General features: G+C 44.7%; 1 protein-coding gene and 1 long non-coding RNA gene across 3 annotated transcripts in view; one reads left to right on the plus strand and one right to left on the minus strand.

Moving 5' to 3' along the window:
• LOC113155071 (metabotropic glutamate receptor 7) overlaps window positions 1-17,306 on the plus strand; it is a 213,178-nt gene that overhangs the window by 179,847 nt on the left and 16,025 nt on the right. For both annotated transcript variants that reach the window (XM_033325996.1, XM_026349572.1), the window contains exon 8: window positions 999-1,934. In XM_033325996.1, the coding sequence (XP_033181887.1) occupies window positions 999-1,934 (936 nt within the window). The remainder of the gene's footprint in view (window positions 1-998; window positions 1,935-17,306) is intronic.
• LOC113155072 overlaps window positions 7,547-17,306 on the minus strand; it is a 36,446-nt gene continuing 26,686 nt past the window's right edge. Inside the window, exon 4 of the long non-coding RNA XR_003298098.1 lies at window positions 7,547-8,129. This is a non-coding gene — a long non-coding RNA (uncharacterized LOC113155072). The remainder of the gene's footprint in view (window positions 8,130-17,306) is intronic.

Below are 17,306 nucleotides of genomic sequence, written 5' to 3' on the forward strand. Positions count from 1 at the left end.
TACAAATCACCTCTGTCCTTTTTTTAAATGGAATATTTGCTTCTCATGGGGTGTCATGGTACCTATATATGTACTAGGTAAGTATACTGTACAGGTAATAAAGCATTGAGTCTCCTTTTCAGAAAGATTTACCTTATTACATACATACTGTATGAGTGCACACGATGCAGAGTAAACCACAATCACATGACAGTCTTTCAATCTGTGGACGTAACTGTGCACCACTTAGTGTTGTTCCCTGAATTTAGCATTTAAAAGATGCTGTATGTGTACATCAAAACAACAGTAAAGAGGGAAGGTTTGAGTCAGAGTCAGATAAAAATGTATATTTGAATGAAGATGAATACCTGTGGATTGGATTTCTTCTTTCCTATGGACCTTACACTGGGGAGTTTAGTCTATTTCACAAGGTAAAACTAAACTAAACTCCAACAACTGAAAGAACACTGTCAGTTTCTGTCACTGACAATAGTTACAAATCAGAAGTAGACGCCTCTGTTTTCTGGTGCAGTACCTAGTTATGTTAGATGTTTGGTGCTGCAACTTGAGAGGAGTCCTTCTACTCACATGGTTCTAATCCTCACTAGAACTTGTACATAACAAAGTTGTATCTTCAGAGAGCTGTGATCCATGTGGAATTAATCCATATTGACTTTCCACTAATAGAGTATTCATTAGTCATTAGCAGCAGTCAAGCTGTTCAATCAATGAGACCTTTTCTTCAATAACGAGGCAAAGCCAAAGAAAATCCAGTTTAACGTCAGTAGAGGATAAAATCTGAGCTATAAATCTGAGACAGAAATGCCACAACCTCAGTCCTAATTTAAAATAGGTTATACAACGTGACAGACACTTTAAAACTGACATTTATACTGACAAGTCAGTATAATCCAATCTAACACGTGATTTGTAAAGTCTGTTTTAGGGAGGTAGACCACACCTTCCGAACGTCATATTCGTATGTAACTGTTCTTTGTCTCCTGTGCTCTTCTTTCCAGATCGAGGACATGCAGTGGCCTCGGGGGGAGCAGGAGATTCCCACCTCTGTCTGCAGCCTTCCCTGTAAAACTGGTGAGAGGAAGAAAGTGGTGAAGGGCATGCCCTGCTGCTGGCACTGTGAGCCATGCGACGGCTACCAGTACCAGTTTGACGAGTTCACCTGCAAACTCTGTGCCTACAACATGAGGCCCAGTGCCAACCGCACGTCCTGCCAGTCTATACCCATCATAAAGCTTGAGTGGCACTCGCCCTGGGCGGTGATTCCAGTTTTCCTGGCAATGCTTGGGATCATCGCTACGATTTTTGTCATGGCTACGTTCATACGATACAACGATACTCCGATCGTTCGAGCGTCCGGCAGGGAGCTGAGTTACGTTCTCCTCACTGGGATATTTCTGTGTTATATCATCACTTTCCTCATGATCGCCAAACCAGATGTTGGCGTGTGCTCGTTCAGAAGGATTTTCCTGGGTCTGGGGATGTGCATCAGCTACGCTGCCCTCCTTACTAAAACCAACCGCATCTATCGAATCTTTGAGCAGGGGAAGAAGTCAGTGACGGCGCCCAGGCTGATCAGCCCTACGTCACAGCTGGCTATCACCTCCAGCCTCATCTCAGTGCAGCTGCTGGGGGTGTTGATCTGGTTTGGGGTGGATCCACCCAACACCATCATAGACTATGATGAGCAGAAGACCATCAACCCGGATCTGGCACGAGGGGTGTTGAAATGTGACATCACGGATCTTCAGATTATCTGTTCGTTGGGTTACAGTATCTTACTGATGGTGACATGTACTGTCTATGCCATAAAGACCCGCGGGGTCCCCGAGAATTTTAATGAGGCCAAGCCCATCGGGTTCACGATGTACACCACCTGCATTGTGTGGTTGGCCTTTATACCCATTTTCTTTGGCACGGCGCAGTCTGCAGAGAAGGTAAGAACCAGTGGATGAATGGTGGGATGGAAGTGACATAGAGACAGATGATAGTTACTGAGTTGATGAACTGCAGGATGGGTGGATGATGCTTTTATGAGCTGTATTGTTTATGGAACCGTAACTGTGCACATTTATTATGAGCATATTTTTTTCTCCAAAAATGTTCCCGAACTTTTTTGGTAAACCAACAACCTGCAACTACTGTGGCAGGATTTTAAAGTGTCACGTCTTTCCAGCAGAGCTTCTTTTAAACTCAACAGCCTCATATAATCCAACATGTTCTGCCACCAGGCTTGTTGTCTGACCATAATTTATATCATACACAGACTCTAACATCACTTATTGTGGTCAGCTTATTTCTGCACACTAGTGACAGCGTCTGACATCCAAACTGCAAAATCCACACATTAAACTAAACTGGACATTTCTTCTCCAAACTGACTTTTTTTTAAGTTGGTTGTATGAAAATAAAGTTCCTCATTAGGCTGCTCTCATCATCACCTCAGACCAAAACAGGCCTTTTTTACAATAAGATAAAAATATGCAAACTTGTCAGTGTGATCTTTACGTTTTCTCACAGTTCTGTGAAGACAGTTTCTAATCAAAATGAGTCTACATGCTACAGTTGGGCCTGTGGGGAAAAAACTCTAATTACAAATACTCCTAACTGTAATGGCATTATTGTGTGTGTGTGTGTGTGTACATATATATATATATACATATATATATATATATATATATATATGTATATATATATAAAAATTCCCCACTTACTCCTTCCTTGGAGCGGTCTTATTCCTTTAAGCTCGGCACTTGGGATTACTACTGCACATCTATCACTACAGCCTTGTTCTCCTGTTTGTCCACAACTACTATGTCGGGTTGGTTGTTCCATTACCAGTTTGTCGGTCTGTATCTGGAAGTCCCACAGGATCTTAGCTCTGTCATTCTCGACCACCTTTGGAGGTGTGTCCCATTTTGACTTTGGCACTTCCAGCCTGTACTCGGCACAGATGTTCCTGTACACTATGCCGGCCACTTGGTTATGGCGTTACATGTATGCCCTGCCTGCTAGCATCTTGCATCCCGCTGTTATGTGCTGGATTGTTTCAGGGGCATCTTTGCCCAGCCTGCACCTGGGGTCCTGCCTGGTATAGTAGATCCCAGCCTCTGTCGATCTTGTCTTGTACTCAGAACCTGCTCCTGTGCTGCTAGGATTAGTGCCTCTGTGCCGTCTTTCAGTCCAGCTTTATATAGATATATAGATATAGATATATATGTATTATAAGTGACTGTGGTTAGAAGTAGCGACATTTTTACTACACCCTCAGAGCACACAGGCGGCATCTGATTAAAAGTTCAGTGAGTGTATACCGAGTTGTCGTTACTGCGTTTTATCGGTGTTTACTCCTTAATTTTTATTATTGGCTGCAGAATAGATCGTTACACAAACACAGACAATCACTGTTTCCCTCAGTTTAAAAACCAGAGTAAAATAGCTCTGTCTCTTACGCTGCAATTACAAATCACCAACAAATCGCAATATAGCAAAAATCTGTGTCGAGCGGAGAATTACTGCATCATTCATATCACTGTTGTGTCCCACTTTATCAGCCTGGAGGCTTCCAGACGAGTCTCATCTGCCACTGGAAAATAATCTCATTCCCATTTGTGCAGAGAGACAAAAGCTTTAATACTAAACTCAGTGTGGCACATTGTGCAGTGCAAATGCAAAAGGGAAGATAAAACAGGCAATTATTGTGCTCTTGTTTTATTTTACAAGTGTAGGAATCCAGATGAAACTGAATTCCCATGTGGCTGGTAAAATATTGCATTAAGAGAGCGACATATTTCTTATTATCTGTTTGTTACAACCTCGGGCGTTGTTTGTTCTTATCAGCCTCTCGGTCCTGACGAAGCAATTACAGTGTGAAAATGTAATAAAGGACAACAGCTGCAGTCCCCAGGTGCTAAGTTGTGTTTGCATAGGGGGGAAACTCGTCCCAGACTCAGTGACTGTGTTGTTTTCGGGCTACAACAGGTTATAAAAGCTCCCTGAAGCTGATTAGCTCATTTTCTACAAACACCTCAGGCCGAAACAGAATTGTCTCATACTACGAGAAAAGTTAGAGGACGCAGCAAAGTTGTTGCAAAAGTTCTGACCATAATTCTGTGACCTTTATTTCTTATCACAACTTTATGACAACCAGTGCTAAACAACATGAACCTCCACTTTTAGGCCTGAGAGTTAAAAAGCTTTAGTGCAACTCCATCTCTCGCACTGTGCACAGATAAATAATGAGTAACTGGTTCATGTCTCCACAGATGGGTACTTTCAGTAAACCCTGTCATGCAGTGATGCTGTTCCTTTTAGTATTTATCAGGAGGAAGCACGAGGAGGTTTAGCATCGACTTCATTTTACTGAACCACACATCCAGCAGCTCTTCTAAGTGGATTGGAAGTTTTTATTTTCTGTTGAACTTCGTTTAAAGGACTGAAGAGAAACAAGTCAAACCTGCACTTGCTGTTGTTCTTCTCAGTTCACCTGCGCACAGCGTCTCAGGTCCTAGACAGGTCGGTTGTTCCAAACATCCTGGAGAACTCGTCACGGTTGTTCTGTGGATTTTGTCTCAGTGTCTCTGTCTTTATTAATCCCAGACTGGCTGCAGGATGTGAAGATCAGGGCTCTGAGGGGGCTACGCCATCTGTCGCAGGACTCCTTCCTTCTTCTTGTGTCTGAACACACTTCTGTATGACTGGGGGTGTGTTTGGGCACGATTGCACAGTCCGGTCCTGTCTATATACAGGAAGTATATCCACCGCATGTTCTTATCAACATTTGTTCTGTTGCCTCCTGTTCTCATGGGGAACGACGAGAACTAAAATGATGGTTTTATGTGTGTGTAGATGCAGCAGAGAGCAGTCTCATGTAACTGATTATGGATGAAGCATGTAATCATGTACTAAATGGACTGGAAATACACAGAGGTTCATTGGTGACTGTGATGTGTTCGTTTTGAGTCACATCAGGAAACTTGTGCACATTTGAGTCCATGCTGACCTCGGCTGTGCTGACTGTGCGGACTGTGCTGAGCTGTTTGTGTCCCACAAACTGTACAAATATGTGGAACTTACAGACTTACAAGCTTTGCTTAATGCGATGAACTTCTTCTGCGTTACCAGCAGAGGGAAATTAAAGAATGAATATCCTTCTAATGCTTAGGTGGCCGGTGGCTGAAGTTTGGCCATAGAGCTGTAAACCCAGCCGGAGGCAGAGATTAAGTGTGTTATCAGCGTCTCAGGTGAGAGTGTCCAACCTGTCATTGGACAGTTAAGCCTCTCTGCTCACACTCAGCGTTACAGGGATGGACTGGGGTAAACCCCTCTGATGGACCCGGCCCTGTCCACAGGGATACACTTGTCCACCTAAACTGCTTCAGGCCACAGAAGCAGCTGATAAGCTCCTGGTCTCTGAGCTCAGTGTCAGTGTGCAGTGAGGAGCCCGTCCTGCAAGTGTTGAACTTTGTAACTGTCTAAACTAAACTAACCAGCTGTCCTCTCCCCAAATTAATAAATAATTATATCTTGGTCTAAACACATTTCTGTTTAAACAATCCAGAGCGGAGACACTGACACACTCTAACTTTGTCAGGATGGATTCTGATAACCACGAACTTCTGATACTGTAGGAAAAGTTTCCTCACAATACCTTTGCACTTTTACTGAAAGTGCTAAAATCTTGAATGCTGAACTTAGAGTAAAGTACTACTCTAAAGTACTACTCTGTGGTATCGATACTTTTACTTGGCTATAATATTTGAGTACTCTCCTTATTAAATCTCAGCTGAATCAAGCAGAATACTAGTTTTAGTAAGAACAGCATGTTCTGCTGAAGGAGTTTCTAACATACATATCAAATACTGTATATATATATATATTAAGGCAGCATTATGTATTTTAGACTAAGGACCAGTTGGTCTGTTATGGGGAAGAATCATAACAGGAGGAGATTAGAGATGAGTGAAGAATCCAATATGAAGCGATCTGCGGGGGAGTGAAGTGGGAGGCTGGGGAGGGAAAGAGAGACACAGTGTGATCTGTGGTTGGAGGAAAAGGGAAAGGGGGTGGGGAAAAGATGCCAGTGAGCTGAAGAGAAGCAGAAAGGAGATGAAATCAGGTATTTACTGGTTCCAGGGTTTTCTCCTTCTGACTGACAGCGATGTTGAACTCAACATCGTTCAGTCTCTGAGATAAAGATTTGTGAGGTGGAAGAAACAGGTGCAAGCAGGTAGAACTACAGGTAGTTTGGCTGCTGACAGTCAGGAGCTGCAGCAGAGGCTGTCGACACATGAGGGGGACTAATCAGACGTATTCCTACATCAGCATCATCACGTAAATCTGCTACAACAATGTAATGTTGTTAATGGAGAATTTAAAAAAACATATTTCAGCTGATATAAACTGTAGTTTCTGTGTGGAACACTTGTCAATGTTCATCTATATTCAGATATTTGCCCTGAGCTGAAAACCTGCAGAGACACAGACTAATAAAGACACAGTAGTGGTGTGTGTGTGTGTGTGTGTGTGTGTGTGTGTGTGTGTGGAGGTTTGGCATCAGCAGGCAGCCAGCAGCCGAGTGGAGCGGTGACATGCTGGCCTTTGCTGCTTGTCATTACCAACCTGCCCAAAGACGAGTAGAATACAAATGAGGAGAGAGGAGGAAGCTGCTGCTCTGCTTACACACACACACACGCACACACACACACACGCACAGTATGGAAATACTCGACATGGAAGGAAGAGGGGATGAGGATGTGAAAAAGGCCAGTTTAAAGAGCATGAGGAACAGAACATCAACAAAGCGAAGTGTCGTCTCACTCCAACAGACCGATAGTAATGAATGAGTCCACACAGGACGCTGCTGCACAGACACGAGCACTGAAAGCAAACACGTGACGGGAAACGTCCTTTAAGACTTCGCTTCATGGTATTAGAGTGTGTAGCAGCCATCTTTACTCTCTCCTGTGTACTAGTACATGTTCAGAGGCCCTACGTGTCTTTGCACAGGAGGCGTTCATGTCCAACACAGGGTGTAGGTCACCTGTGTTTTGGAAGTGAAACACTTAACTCTATACTTTGACTTGTGTGAGACATGGACTGTGTAGACAGCTGCATTGGCTTCAACTGGTTTGAATTGGACATGTGTTCAACGTGTGTCCATTGTAGACACGGGGGTCCACAGCAGCTACATAATAACCCCCCACCCCCATTCAGTGTTCTCACAGGTTATTTAATGTTGTACAGAATGAAATGCAGCAGACGAACGGTGGAAGGTGAAAATGGAGTTGTAACTTCATCTTTTCTCTCTAACACGAGTCATTTATCCTGATTCCAGTTCAGGAACATCTCTACATGAGCTCAGTAAACAAACGGTTTTACAGGGAGGCTGTTTCTGTCTTTCCCTGAGTCACTGGGGATTTTAAGAAGCTCCCTTTTCCAAGCTGGTTACACTCTTACCGCTCACCATGCGTCCGGACGACACAGAAAGACAAAGTTAGATTTGAAATTTGTGCAACCAGCAGTGAATGACACACACCATGCAGACAAAGAACGCACAGTCTGACTGCCGTTCACAGAGGAGTTAGGAGGTTTAGTGAGGACCATTTCACCCGTGTCACCAGCTGTTAAACACAGTGATATAAACTCCAGGTCACTCGGGGGACGTCTCCATCTTCCTTCTTTAATAATCATACATCAGTACAAATACACAAACAATGCTGTTTGCAGATTTGTAATGATATACGATTATTAGGAACTAAAGACGTCCCTGGAGTGTCTGGAATAAGTTTATTATTCCTGTTTCCTGCTGCAGCTCAGCAGCCTGAAGATGGATGAGCATCCAGCTGTGCACAGGATTACTGTCGCAATAAATACTGAAATAAATAAAATGACAAAATCCAGTTTGAATGAATGATGAATGAATATTAGTCTGTTCTCCTCATTAATCCCTCTGACTAACGAGAGCTGCTGTTGAACACCTCAAATGTCAAATATCACTGTAGCTGCCAAACATCTTCAAACCACCGAGTCACTGGTTTCCTCCTCTGAAGCCGCTTCGTGTTTCTGCAGGTAACAGCTGATTTGTCACGTTAGCTACCGACACACTGATGGGACCTGTCGAGAGAGACAGACTGAGAGAGAGAGAGAGAGACAGAGAGAGAGAGAGAGACAGAAAGAGAGAGAGAGAGACAGAGAGAATTGAATTTACAAAAGCCTTTATTACAAAATAAACGCTAAATAAACCAACAAACAAAAATGTGCCACAGACCAAAACATCATAACCATAACATCAAGCAACAAAATAAATAAGGACAGAGATAAATAAACACATCAGTAAATAGAGGGTTCAGCCTCTGGTGAAAATAAACTAATCCCTAAAGAACAGTGTTAAACACAGATCGTCCTCCACCACAGAGCAGAGGACATCGTCGTAGCACCACTGCTGAACAAAACCCGGCAGATTGTTCATGAACTTATAGAACTTAAAATCCAGCCACAATCGGGCCCGAACCAAAGCCCGGAACACAGAGGTGACCTCCTGACCCTCGGCCTTCCTGGTCTTGTAAATCGCAAGTTTGGCCTGGCCGGACAAGAAGTTCAGCAGTTGCCACTTGGTGGCGTCTGCTCTGCGGTACCCAGCCCCAAAGATAAAAACAGTCGTGGTCCAAGTTTCACTAAAACCTTCAAAAAGCACAGTCAACAACCCAAACAGCTCACGCAGCCGGTCACAGTCCATGAAACAGTGGAAAACAGTCTCGGTTGGCCACAGTGCACACAGGCGCAGGAAACCTCCGGATTGATCCTGCTGGTGAATGAGTTCACAGCGATCGCCCCGTGCAAGATCCTCCACTGAAGATCTCCAGTTCTCTTGTTCAGGGGGGGCTTGTAGAGGACCCTCCACGTCGGGTGCAGACCAACAGCGTGGGACAGCCTCCTCCTCCAAGCCGTGTCAGCCCTGACCCCTAGCTGGACTCTATTCAACTCCACGACGCAGCAGGCGTACAGAGTCTTCCCCGTGACGGTGTAGAGGTCAAAGCACCTGGTCGAGTCTCTAAAGTCCAAAGTAAAACCAAGTTCAGGAAAAGGATCTCGCTCATCCGGACTCCCCACGCCACTGCAATAATACTGCAGCATCTGCTGTTCATCAGCAGACAGTCTAGACAGGACCAGTCCCAAAATCCTCTCCGAAACCCGGGCCGATCTCAGACCCAAAGCCGAGGCCACGGCCGGTGCGTTTCCTAGGTCGGGACCAGCCACGTGAATCAGGCGCTTCAGTGTAGTCAGTCCCGAAGAGAGCAGAGCAGGAGTCAGACCTGGGGTGGAGCCGTCGTGGACGTCCAACCGGGCCCCGCATAGCAGGGGCTCAGCCAGGAGCCAGTGCAGGGAGACCGAAGGCTCCAGCCTCCTCCACCCGAACAGCCGCCAGGATCGAAAAACACTCCGATAAAACACAGGTAAAACCGAAACATCAAAACAAGTGGAGTCCATTAAAAACAATGCAGAGTCCAGGTGTAGCGCGCCAGCCGTCTGTAGAATGGCAGAGGCCACGGGTCTCCAGACCACATCCTCAGGTCCAGAGAGAAACCTTTGGACAAACTGCAGTCTGAAAGCGGACACTCTGCTGGACAAGTGGATCAGACCTTGGCCGCCTTGATCCTTGGGTAAAAACAAAACACACTGTGGCACCCAGTGAAGCTGGTCCCAGAAAAAATTCACAATGATGGACTGAACCCGTTTAAGAAGATCAACAGGGGGGTCCACACAGGCCAGGCGATGCCAGAGCCCACTGGCCACCAAGTTGTTGATCACCAGAGCCCTCCCCCTGTACGACATCTGTGGCAGTAGCCACCTCCACTTTTGTAACCTCCCCTCCACCTTCTCCACAACACCAGCCCAGTTCCTACTTACACTCTCTACATTCCCCAAATGCACACCCAAGTATTTAAATCCCCCCCTCTGCCAGGTGAGACCCCCCGGTAGAGTGGGAAGCCCACCCCTCCACCTGCCGACAGCCAACGCTGCACTTTTGTGCCAGTTGACCTTAGCAGATGAGACATTGCTAAAAGCCGTTACAACGTTTTCCAAAGTACAGACCTCTGTTTGTGACTTAACGAGAACGACAACATCATCTGCATAGGCCGACAGCACAGGGTGGGCCGTACAATTGGGTAAAACCAAACCACTAATGGAGGACCGGACCTGACATAAAAGAGGCTCTATGGACAGTGCGTACAACATCCCTGAGAGCGAGCAGCCCTGTCTGATGCCTTGTCGCACTGTAAAAGGAGCGCTCAGCTCACCATTGACCTTCAGTACACTCTCAATGTCCTGGTACAGAACCCTGATCATAGCAATCAAACCAGGGCTGAGACCAAACCTCTCCAGAGTCTTCCAGAGATACGGGTGCTCAACCCGGTCGAAAGCTTTTTCTTGGTCCAGCGAAATCAGACCCAAGTCTATTCCCAATGAACCAGAGAGGTCCAAAACATCCCGAATTAAAATCACATTATCAGTGATTAACCTACCGGGCACACAGTAAGTCTGGTCCCGATGGACCACCTGTTAAACTGTGTTTAACAGTTTCCTATTCTCATATTGATAAAAGCTGTTTGCTGTATCTACACCGGCAGCGGCACATTCAGGGTTCAGCACAGAGAGAATGAGCTTTAAGTTCAGGATCCCCGATGACAATGGAGAGGTGAGGTGTGTGTGTGTCTGTGTGTGTCTGTGTGTGTGTGTGTGTGTGTGTCTGTGTGTGTGAAAAGGGAAATCGGCCTGATGCAGCCTCACATCACATCAGCAGTAACAAATAAAATTCACTGACTTCATGTCCATACTTTTTATTACATCCTGTAGAACTGTTTCTGATGAGTCCATTTAGTGTCAGAATAAAAACCTTAACCTGTTGATACAGCACCTTTCAAATCAAAGAGCTTCGACAGCAGCGCCTTGAAAGGGGATCAGACCTCAGACGATGGGTTCACTAATACATTTTTGGGCCGTGTTCGTCCAGAACATTTTTAATAAGATTTAAAATCCAACTGTTAAGTAAACAGCCTGATGATTCTTTAAGTGATGTCGAGGTCAAAGTCAAACCTCTGACAGACGCTCACTGAGCTCTACTGTTTCCTGTCTGACATCCACAGTCTGATGTGTAGTCGATCTGACCTCCTCCTCTGGCGTCCTAATATCACTAAAACTGTACCGAACTGAAGCGAGGTGCAGGTCTCAGGATCTGTGGTTTAGGCAAAGAGGGAAAGATCGTGGGCTACATGTCAACTGCCTACATTCAGTATATCTTCTTAGCACGTTCTCCGTGGCGTACACGTACGTTTGTCCACGGAGAACGTGCTGTATGTACAGATGTTCTGAAAATCTCTTGGTTAGATGTTAGAAATCCACTCAACAGTCATGAGAACATGAGGACGGGTTTTAATAGAGACTCCTCGTATAGGACGACGTCCTAAATGCTGTTTCAGTGTAAACATCATGCCAAGAGATGTAAAGAGTGAATCTACTGCGACATGTCGTCATGAATAAATCAGTGTTTTCCGCAGCACAAAGCAGCTCGTTCCCCGTGGGACTCGTGCGTCTCTTCATGCAAAACGCCAAGGTCGGACAGCGGAGACTAGTTCATGTCATCGAGGCTTAAACTGCCACCATCCAACTTGATTTAACTCTGTGTCCTCCAGGTCGTAGAAAGAGACAGGTTGGAGACGGGGCTGTGCAGGGTGGAGGAGGATTATTTGCAATGCTAATATCATTTTCTCATGCACCGTGCATTTTATGGCCACATTAATGTTTGTGTGTTCCGCCTGTCTCTGCTCCTCCTCCTCTCTCCTCTTTGTTGATCCGTCCCCAAAACCCTCCCGTTGCTTCTCCACTCCTGTTGTGTTTCTCTGTTCTGCTCAAGGGTTAAATCCTAATCAGCTATTTTTACAGAAACCTGACACTTCATGATAATGAGGAAATGTTCTTTCCATCTTTATTTCAAAGAGCTCGAACATCTGAATGACGTATTCCAGGCAAGACAACTCAAACACAGTGTTTAGGAAAGGCCAAGACCAACATTAGAACATTAAAAAGAAGAAGAAACTGGAGACACAGCTGTAAAGTGGGTTTGATGATAGTCATCATTTCCTGTGGCTGCTTCACAATAAAAGCATCTAATGGAAGGCTTTTAATGTGAAGCAGCCACAGCAGGAAACTGTACAGGCTTTAACAGTGAAACGAAACTTAAACTAGAGCGATTCAGAAACTTTATTTCTGCTGATCGTGTGGTTTCACAGACACACACACACACACACACTCACTCACAGTGTCCAAACACAGCTATTATTTACTGGTAACTTACAGAAGTTACAACATGACCTCTCGGCATAAAGACACCGTGTGTTACTGGACGTGTGCTGGTTTTTACGACAGCAGCTCGTCTGCGTTCGAAACATGAAGAAGAACGTGAGGATTATTATTATTATTAAGTTAAACCGGTTCGTGTGTTTTCGTTTAGTAGAAGACTGAGAGACTGAAACCTTCAAATAATATTCTGTAGTGTTGTTGTTGTGAGCTGCACTGATTCCTCTGATCTATCTACCTGTTGACAGCTAAAAATATTTTACCTCTGGATAAAACGAGAAACTTAACAATTGATTCTGTGCTGAACACTGGAAACTGCTTGTTTCTTTTATTCTGGTTGACAGAAATATTCTATGACTGTGACATATCAGTATCTTCTGTTTTCTGTAGAGAGCTGAAGGAAATGTTTTACTATAGACTGAAAACTGACTTCACTACAAACAGTCTCCTGGACTCCCTGCTGTGTCTGTACGCAGATGCGATTTTTTTAAATTCAAAATGCAGTGAGGGTTTTGAGAAATGGGGGTAAAGTGCTCAGAGAGCAGTGATAGCAGCTCTCAGGCTGGTGTGTGATTATTTCTGCTGAAAACATAAAGTCAGGCAGAGAGATGGAGACGGACTGACGGCTGCAGATCTTTAGCACCGACGTATCAGTGAACCTGGAACACTGTGAAACACAGACAGCTGTCAGTGGCCCAGTTTCAGTTAAACACCTTTACCCAAGAAGGAAACACCAATAATAATAATGAATAATACTCTGCACACTGAGGACAGTTATCACACTTCATCTTCTTCTTTTACCTTTCAGAGGTCTCCACAGTGAATCACCTGCCTTCATTTAAACCTGTCCTCTTCATCCTCTTCTCTCACACTGACTAACCTCATGTCCTCTCTCTCTACATCTTCAAACCTCCTCTTTGGTCTCCTCTACACCTCGTGCCTGGCAGCTCCAACCAGCATCTGTTCACCAACTTGTTCCCAATCGAATCTCTGAACATGTCCAAACCACCTCAGTCTGGCCTCTGACTAAAACATCTGACGTGGCCACAACCGGTCCAGTATGGAAGTCATGCTGATGATTCACATGTTGTTTTACATCAGATGCTCTTCCTGACACAACCCTGCATTTATCCAGACCCGGGACACAAATATTGTTCCCTGATCACATTAAATTCGGTGAATTCTGCGTGTGGAGGTTTGGAGCTGATTGGAGGAGGAAGGAACAGTTACTGTAGTTAAAGTAACAGAGGAACAGTAAAGTAGCTCATGTAGAAACAGGTGACAGCTAAAAAGTATGAAACGGGGGATACATCAGATATCTGGAGCTAACCGAGCTGAAGGCTGACCTTTAACCCCCCCATCAGATCACCTCCTGCTGCAGCATAAATGAACATGAGTGGGGTCCACTGGTGTCACATCGAGCTGCTCTCCAACGCCGTGTAATCTAGTTAAACACCATCGGCATCAACATCGTCCACGACTTTTCTAACTAACGTGTATTGATTATGTGTCTGTGTGTGTCTGTGTGTGTGTCTGTCTGTCTGTCTGTGTGTGTGTGGGGGTGTGTGTGTGTGTGTGTGTGTGTCTGTGTGTGTCTGTGTGTGTGTGTGTGTGTGTGTCTGTCTGTGTGTGTGTGTGTGTGTGTGTGTGTGTGTGTGTGTGGGGTGTATTGTGATTCCTCTGTGAGTTCAAACACTCATTTTAGATCCAACCAACATAAAAACCTTCAGTTCGTTTCTACTCATCTGTTTACTGATTCATTTCTTTGGGAGTGTGGCAGTAACCACTGCTGATGATGGTGACTTCAGGGTGGATGTTCAGTCGGATGCCGTCTGTCGTCTCCGTGTTCACTTTCTGTTTTCGCTCCGCTGACTGAACGTGTGGATCTTTCTGATCCGTCTGGATCACAGGAGTCTTGTGACTAGCTTGTTATTAGCTAGTAGCCCTGTAAAACAAAGGCCTGCTCCCAGGAGACAGAGCTGAAATCCAGGAGCTGAGGAGGTGGAGGTGGAGATGGAGGTCTGAGAGTCTCAGAATCTCAGGAACAATCTCTCCCCAGTAAACCCGACGAGTCATCGGGGGCCGATCGTGGACCAGAACTGAATGAACTGATCCTGGTTTTTCTGGGTGGTTTCCAGCTGGTGAGGGTGGAGAGACAAATGAGGCTGCTCCACCCACAGCGTGTTACACAGTGAAGTTGCCACCTTTATACAGTTCTCCAGGCTGCTCAAAGAGGATTTATGTCCATTTATGTTGCAGCAGCTCGTTATGACCCAGAGACATGTTGACTGTTATTTGACCTCTAGTTGCCGTAGTGATGAGGATGGAGGTAGAAAAGGAAGCCTGGTAATCAATCATGATTATTATTATTATTATTAACAATATTGTTATTACACATTATTATTATTGTTATTGTTATTGTTATTGTTATTACACGTTATTATTATTATTACACATTATTATTATTATTACACATTATTATTATTATTATTATTATTATTATTATTATTATTATTATTACACATTATTTAATTCCAGGGGTTTGACAGAAGTGTGGCATCAGTCATTTATCTACACACACACACACAGAGCCTGACACATGGAGCAGCAGCATGATTAATGGCGTGGTCAAATATAGCTTCTGAGAGAGTGTGTGTGGTAAAGCAGCAATAGCAGAGATGTGGAGGGTGGGGTTGGTGGGGTTGGAGGTGGAATAGGACGAGATTTAAAGACTCAACCTGCAATTGTAACTGTCCAACAGCTGCAGCTGAGGGGTGGAGCTGGGAGGTCAACAGGAAGTAATCATCTCTCATATTCTCATTTCCCACGCTCGACTGCAGGAGTGCAGGTTTCCAGACTTATCCAGACTTCCTGTTACTAGTTAAAACCCCGTCAGGTTGTACAGTTCACATCCAGTCATTCCTCCATTAGTAGTAGTACAGCCACCACCCCTCCGTCTCTCACACCCCCACTACAACATCATTTCATTAGATTAGATTATTTCAGTAGTTTTATAGTTCTACAGCATATTTCACCTCTGAGCTCAGCATCAAATCGAATTATCTCAATTTGTTAAAAACTTTGTGCTCAAACCATTTTTCAGATTTGAAATCTAGAAATGTTCAACACATGGTAGTAATGTGAGCGCCGCATTAAAACCCTCAGTGTCTCATTTGTTGGAGTGTCTGTGCTTCGTGATTTCTCAAGTTACCACAGTTCATGTGATGTTTAATGCTCCGAACTGTAGAATGAATGAAGCTGAATGTTTGTTTTGAGTCTCCACGTGGAATCGTTTGGATGTAACGAGGTTCCGATCTGCTAAAAATGTCCCGGTCATTTCTCTGTATGAGCCCAAACTCTGCTTTTCCTACACAAATGAATCAAACTGTGAGACTTTCACCACAGTGCTGTTGAATCTGTGATGTTCACGTCTCCTGTCGCTCACATTAAATTTGAATTCTCGTCCATTTCTGCTGCTTCTCTGGAGCTGGACTGTGGCGACAGCAGGTTCTGCACGGTAGACCTTTCCTCAGGTCTCTAGCTCCTCCAGCGGGATCCTGAGGTGGTCGCCGGCCAGATGAGGATTTATTTTCAATTGAGTTTTCATTTTTGTTTGAAACAAATGTGCTGAATGTGCAACCTGCAGCATTCAGCTCAGTTTAATGTCCACTGGAAATGTTTCAGGATTAGAAGAAGATGTAGTGTCGGCCCAACGCGTCAAGTCACGTTTTAATAAAAGCTCATTCCTTGTCCGATGAGGCCTTTATTGCATTTTCAATGGAGTCGATTACACAAACTGTACTGTTTGTTGCTGAGCTGTCGTCAGCAGAGAAGTGAAACGTGAAACGTAACAACACGCTCACATGCAATAAAAGGTAAAGATGATTTTTAGAAATGATGCTGTGACTGACTTTAATCTTCATTTTAAGTGAGTTACAGCTCAATAAATCCCTGATGCTGAAGGTGAACTGGCAGTTTCTCTGCTACAGGTCACAGAACACGGTGTAACACCGGTGGTAGCCGAGGCCGAGCGTTGTCCTTACAGCCATGTTTTCATGTTTATTTCTGGAGTCGGACTAAACGGAGAGCAGGAAGATTTAAGATCCAATAAGAGACTCGTTCGTCTGCAGACAGGATCAAATCCAGATATGTTTCTAATAACAGTTAATTGTGTATCGAGCTAAACCTTGTTGTTTAGTATTGAATTAAAATATTTGGGTTTCTGTGATGGACACAGGTGAGCTGAGCCCCTCCCTGGAGGACAGAGTGAACACTGCAGATATATAGTGAGTCGGGTTCGGAGCTCAGCTGTAATGTTAAAGGATAAAATGCACATTAACAGCAGCATCTTTACGTTTTCACAGTCACTAGACTTTCTAACCAGAAGTTGATGTTTGTTCACTCTGCTGACGTCACCTGCAGCTCTCTGCATGTGTGGTAACAGCGTCCGTCAGGATTCAGCTGAACCAAACGTCACGTATCGTGTTCTCTTTACCACGCTGAAGGACGGACACATCGAACAGCTGTGAAGTCTTCGGCGATGTCGTTGTCATCTATTCTCTGCGTTTGACTCCGTTGAACTTTTGAATCTCTCTGAAAACTTTAGTCACACATTTCTAAACTGTCCTCCTCTCCTCTCATCCATCTCTCTCTTCACCATCAATCCTCTGCAGCCTCTCTCTCTCCGTTTCCTTCACTTCTCTCTCTTCCATTCATCACACAGCTCTCTCTCCTTGTCTGTCCCTGCACTCTCTGCTCTGCTGCTGTCTCATCCCACTTAACCTTTTCTCGCCGCTCTCCCACTCGTCTCTCCTCAGAGAAAGGAGGCCATCTCGACCCTGTCATCCTTTCACCTCCTCCTTTCTTATTCATCTTTCTCTCCTCTCGCTCCTCTTTGTCACCTATCCCTCCCTCCCTCACTACTTCCTCTCTGTTACCATGTGACCTCTCTC

Source organism: Anabas testudineus, chromosome 5 (genome assembly GCF_900324465.2).
Source record: "Anabas testudineus chromosome 5, fAnaTes1.2, whole genome shotgun sequence".
NCBI lineage: Eukaryota > Metazoa > Chordata > Actinopteri > Anabantiformes > Anabantidae > Anabas > Anabas testudineus.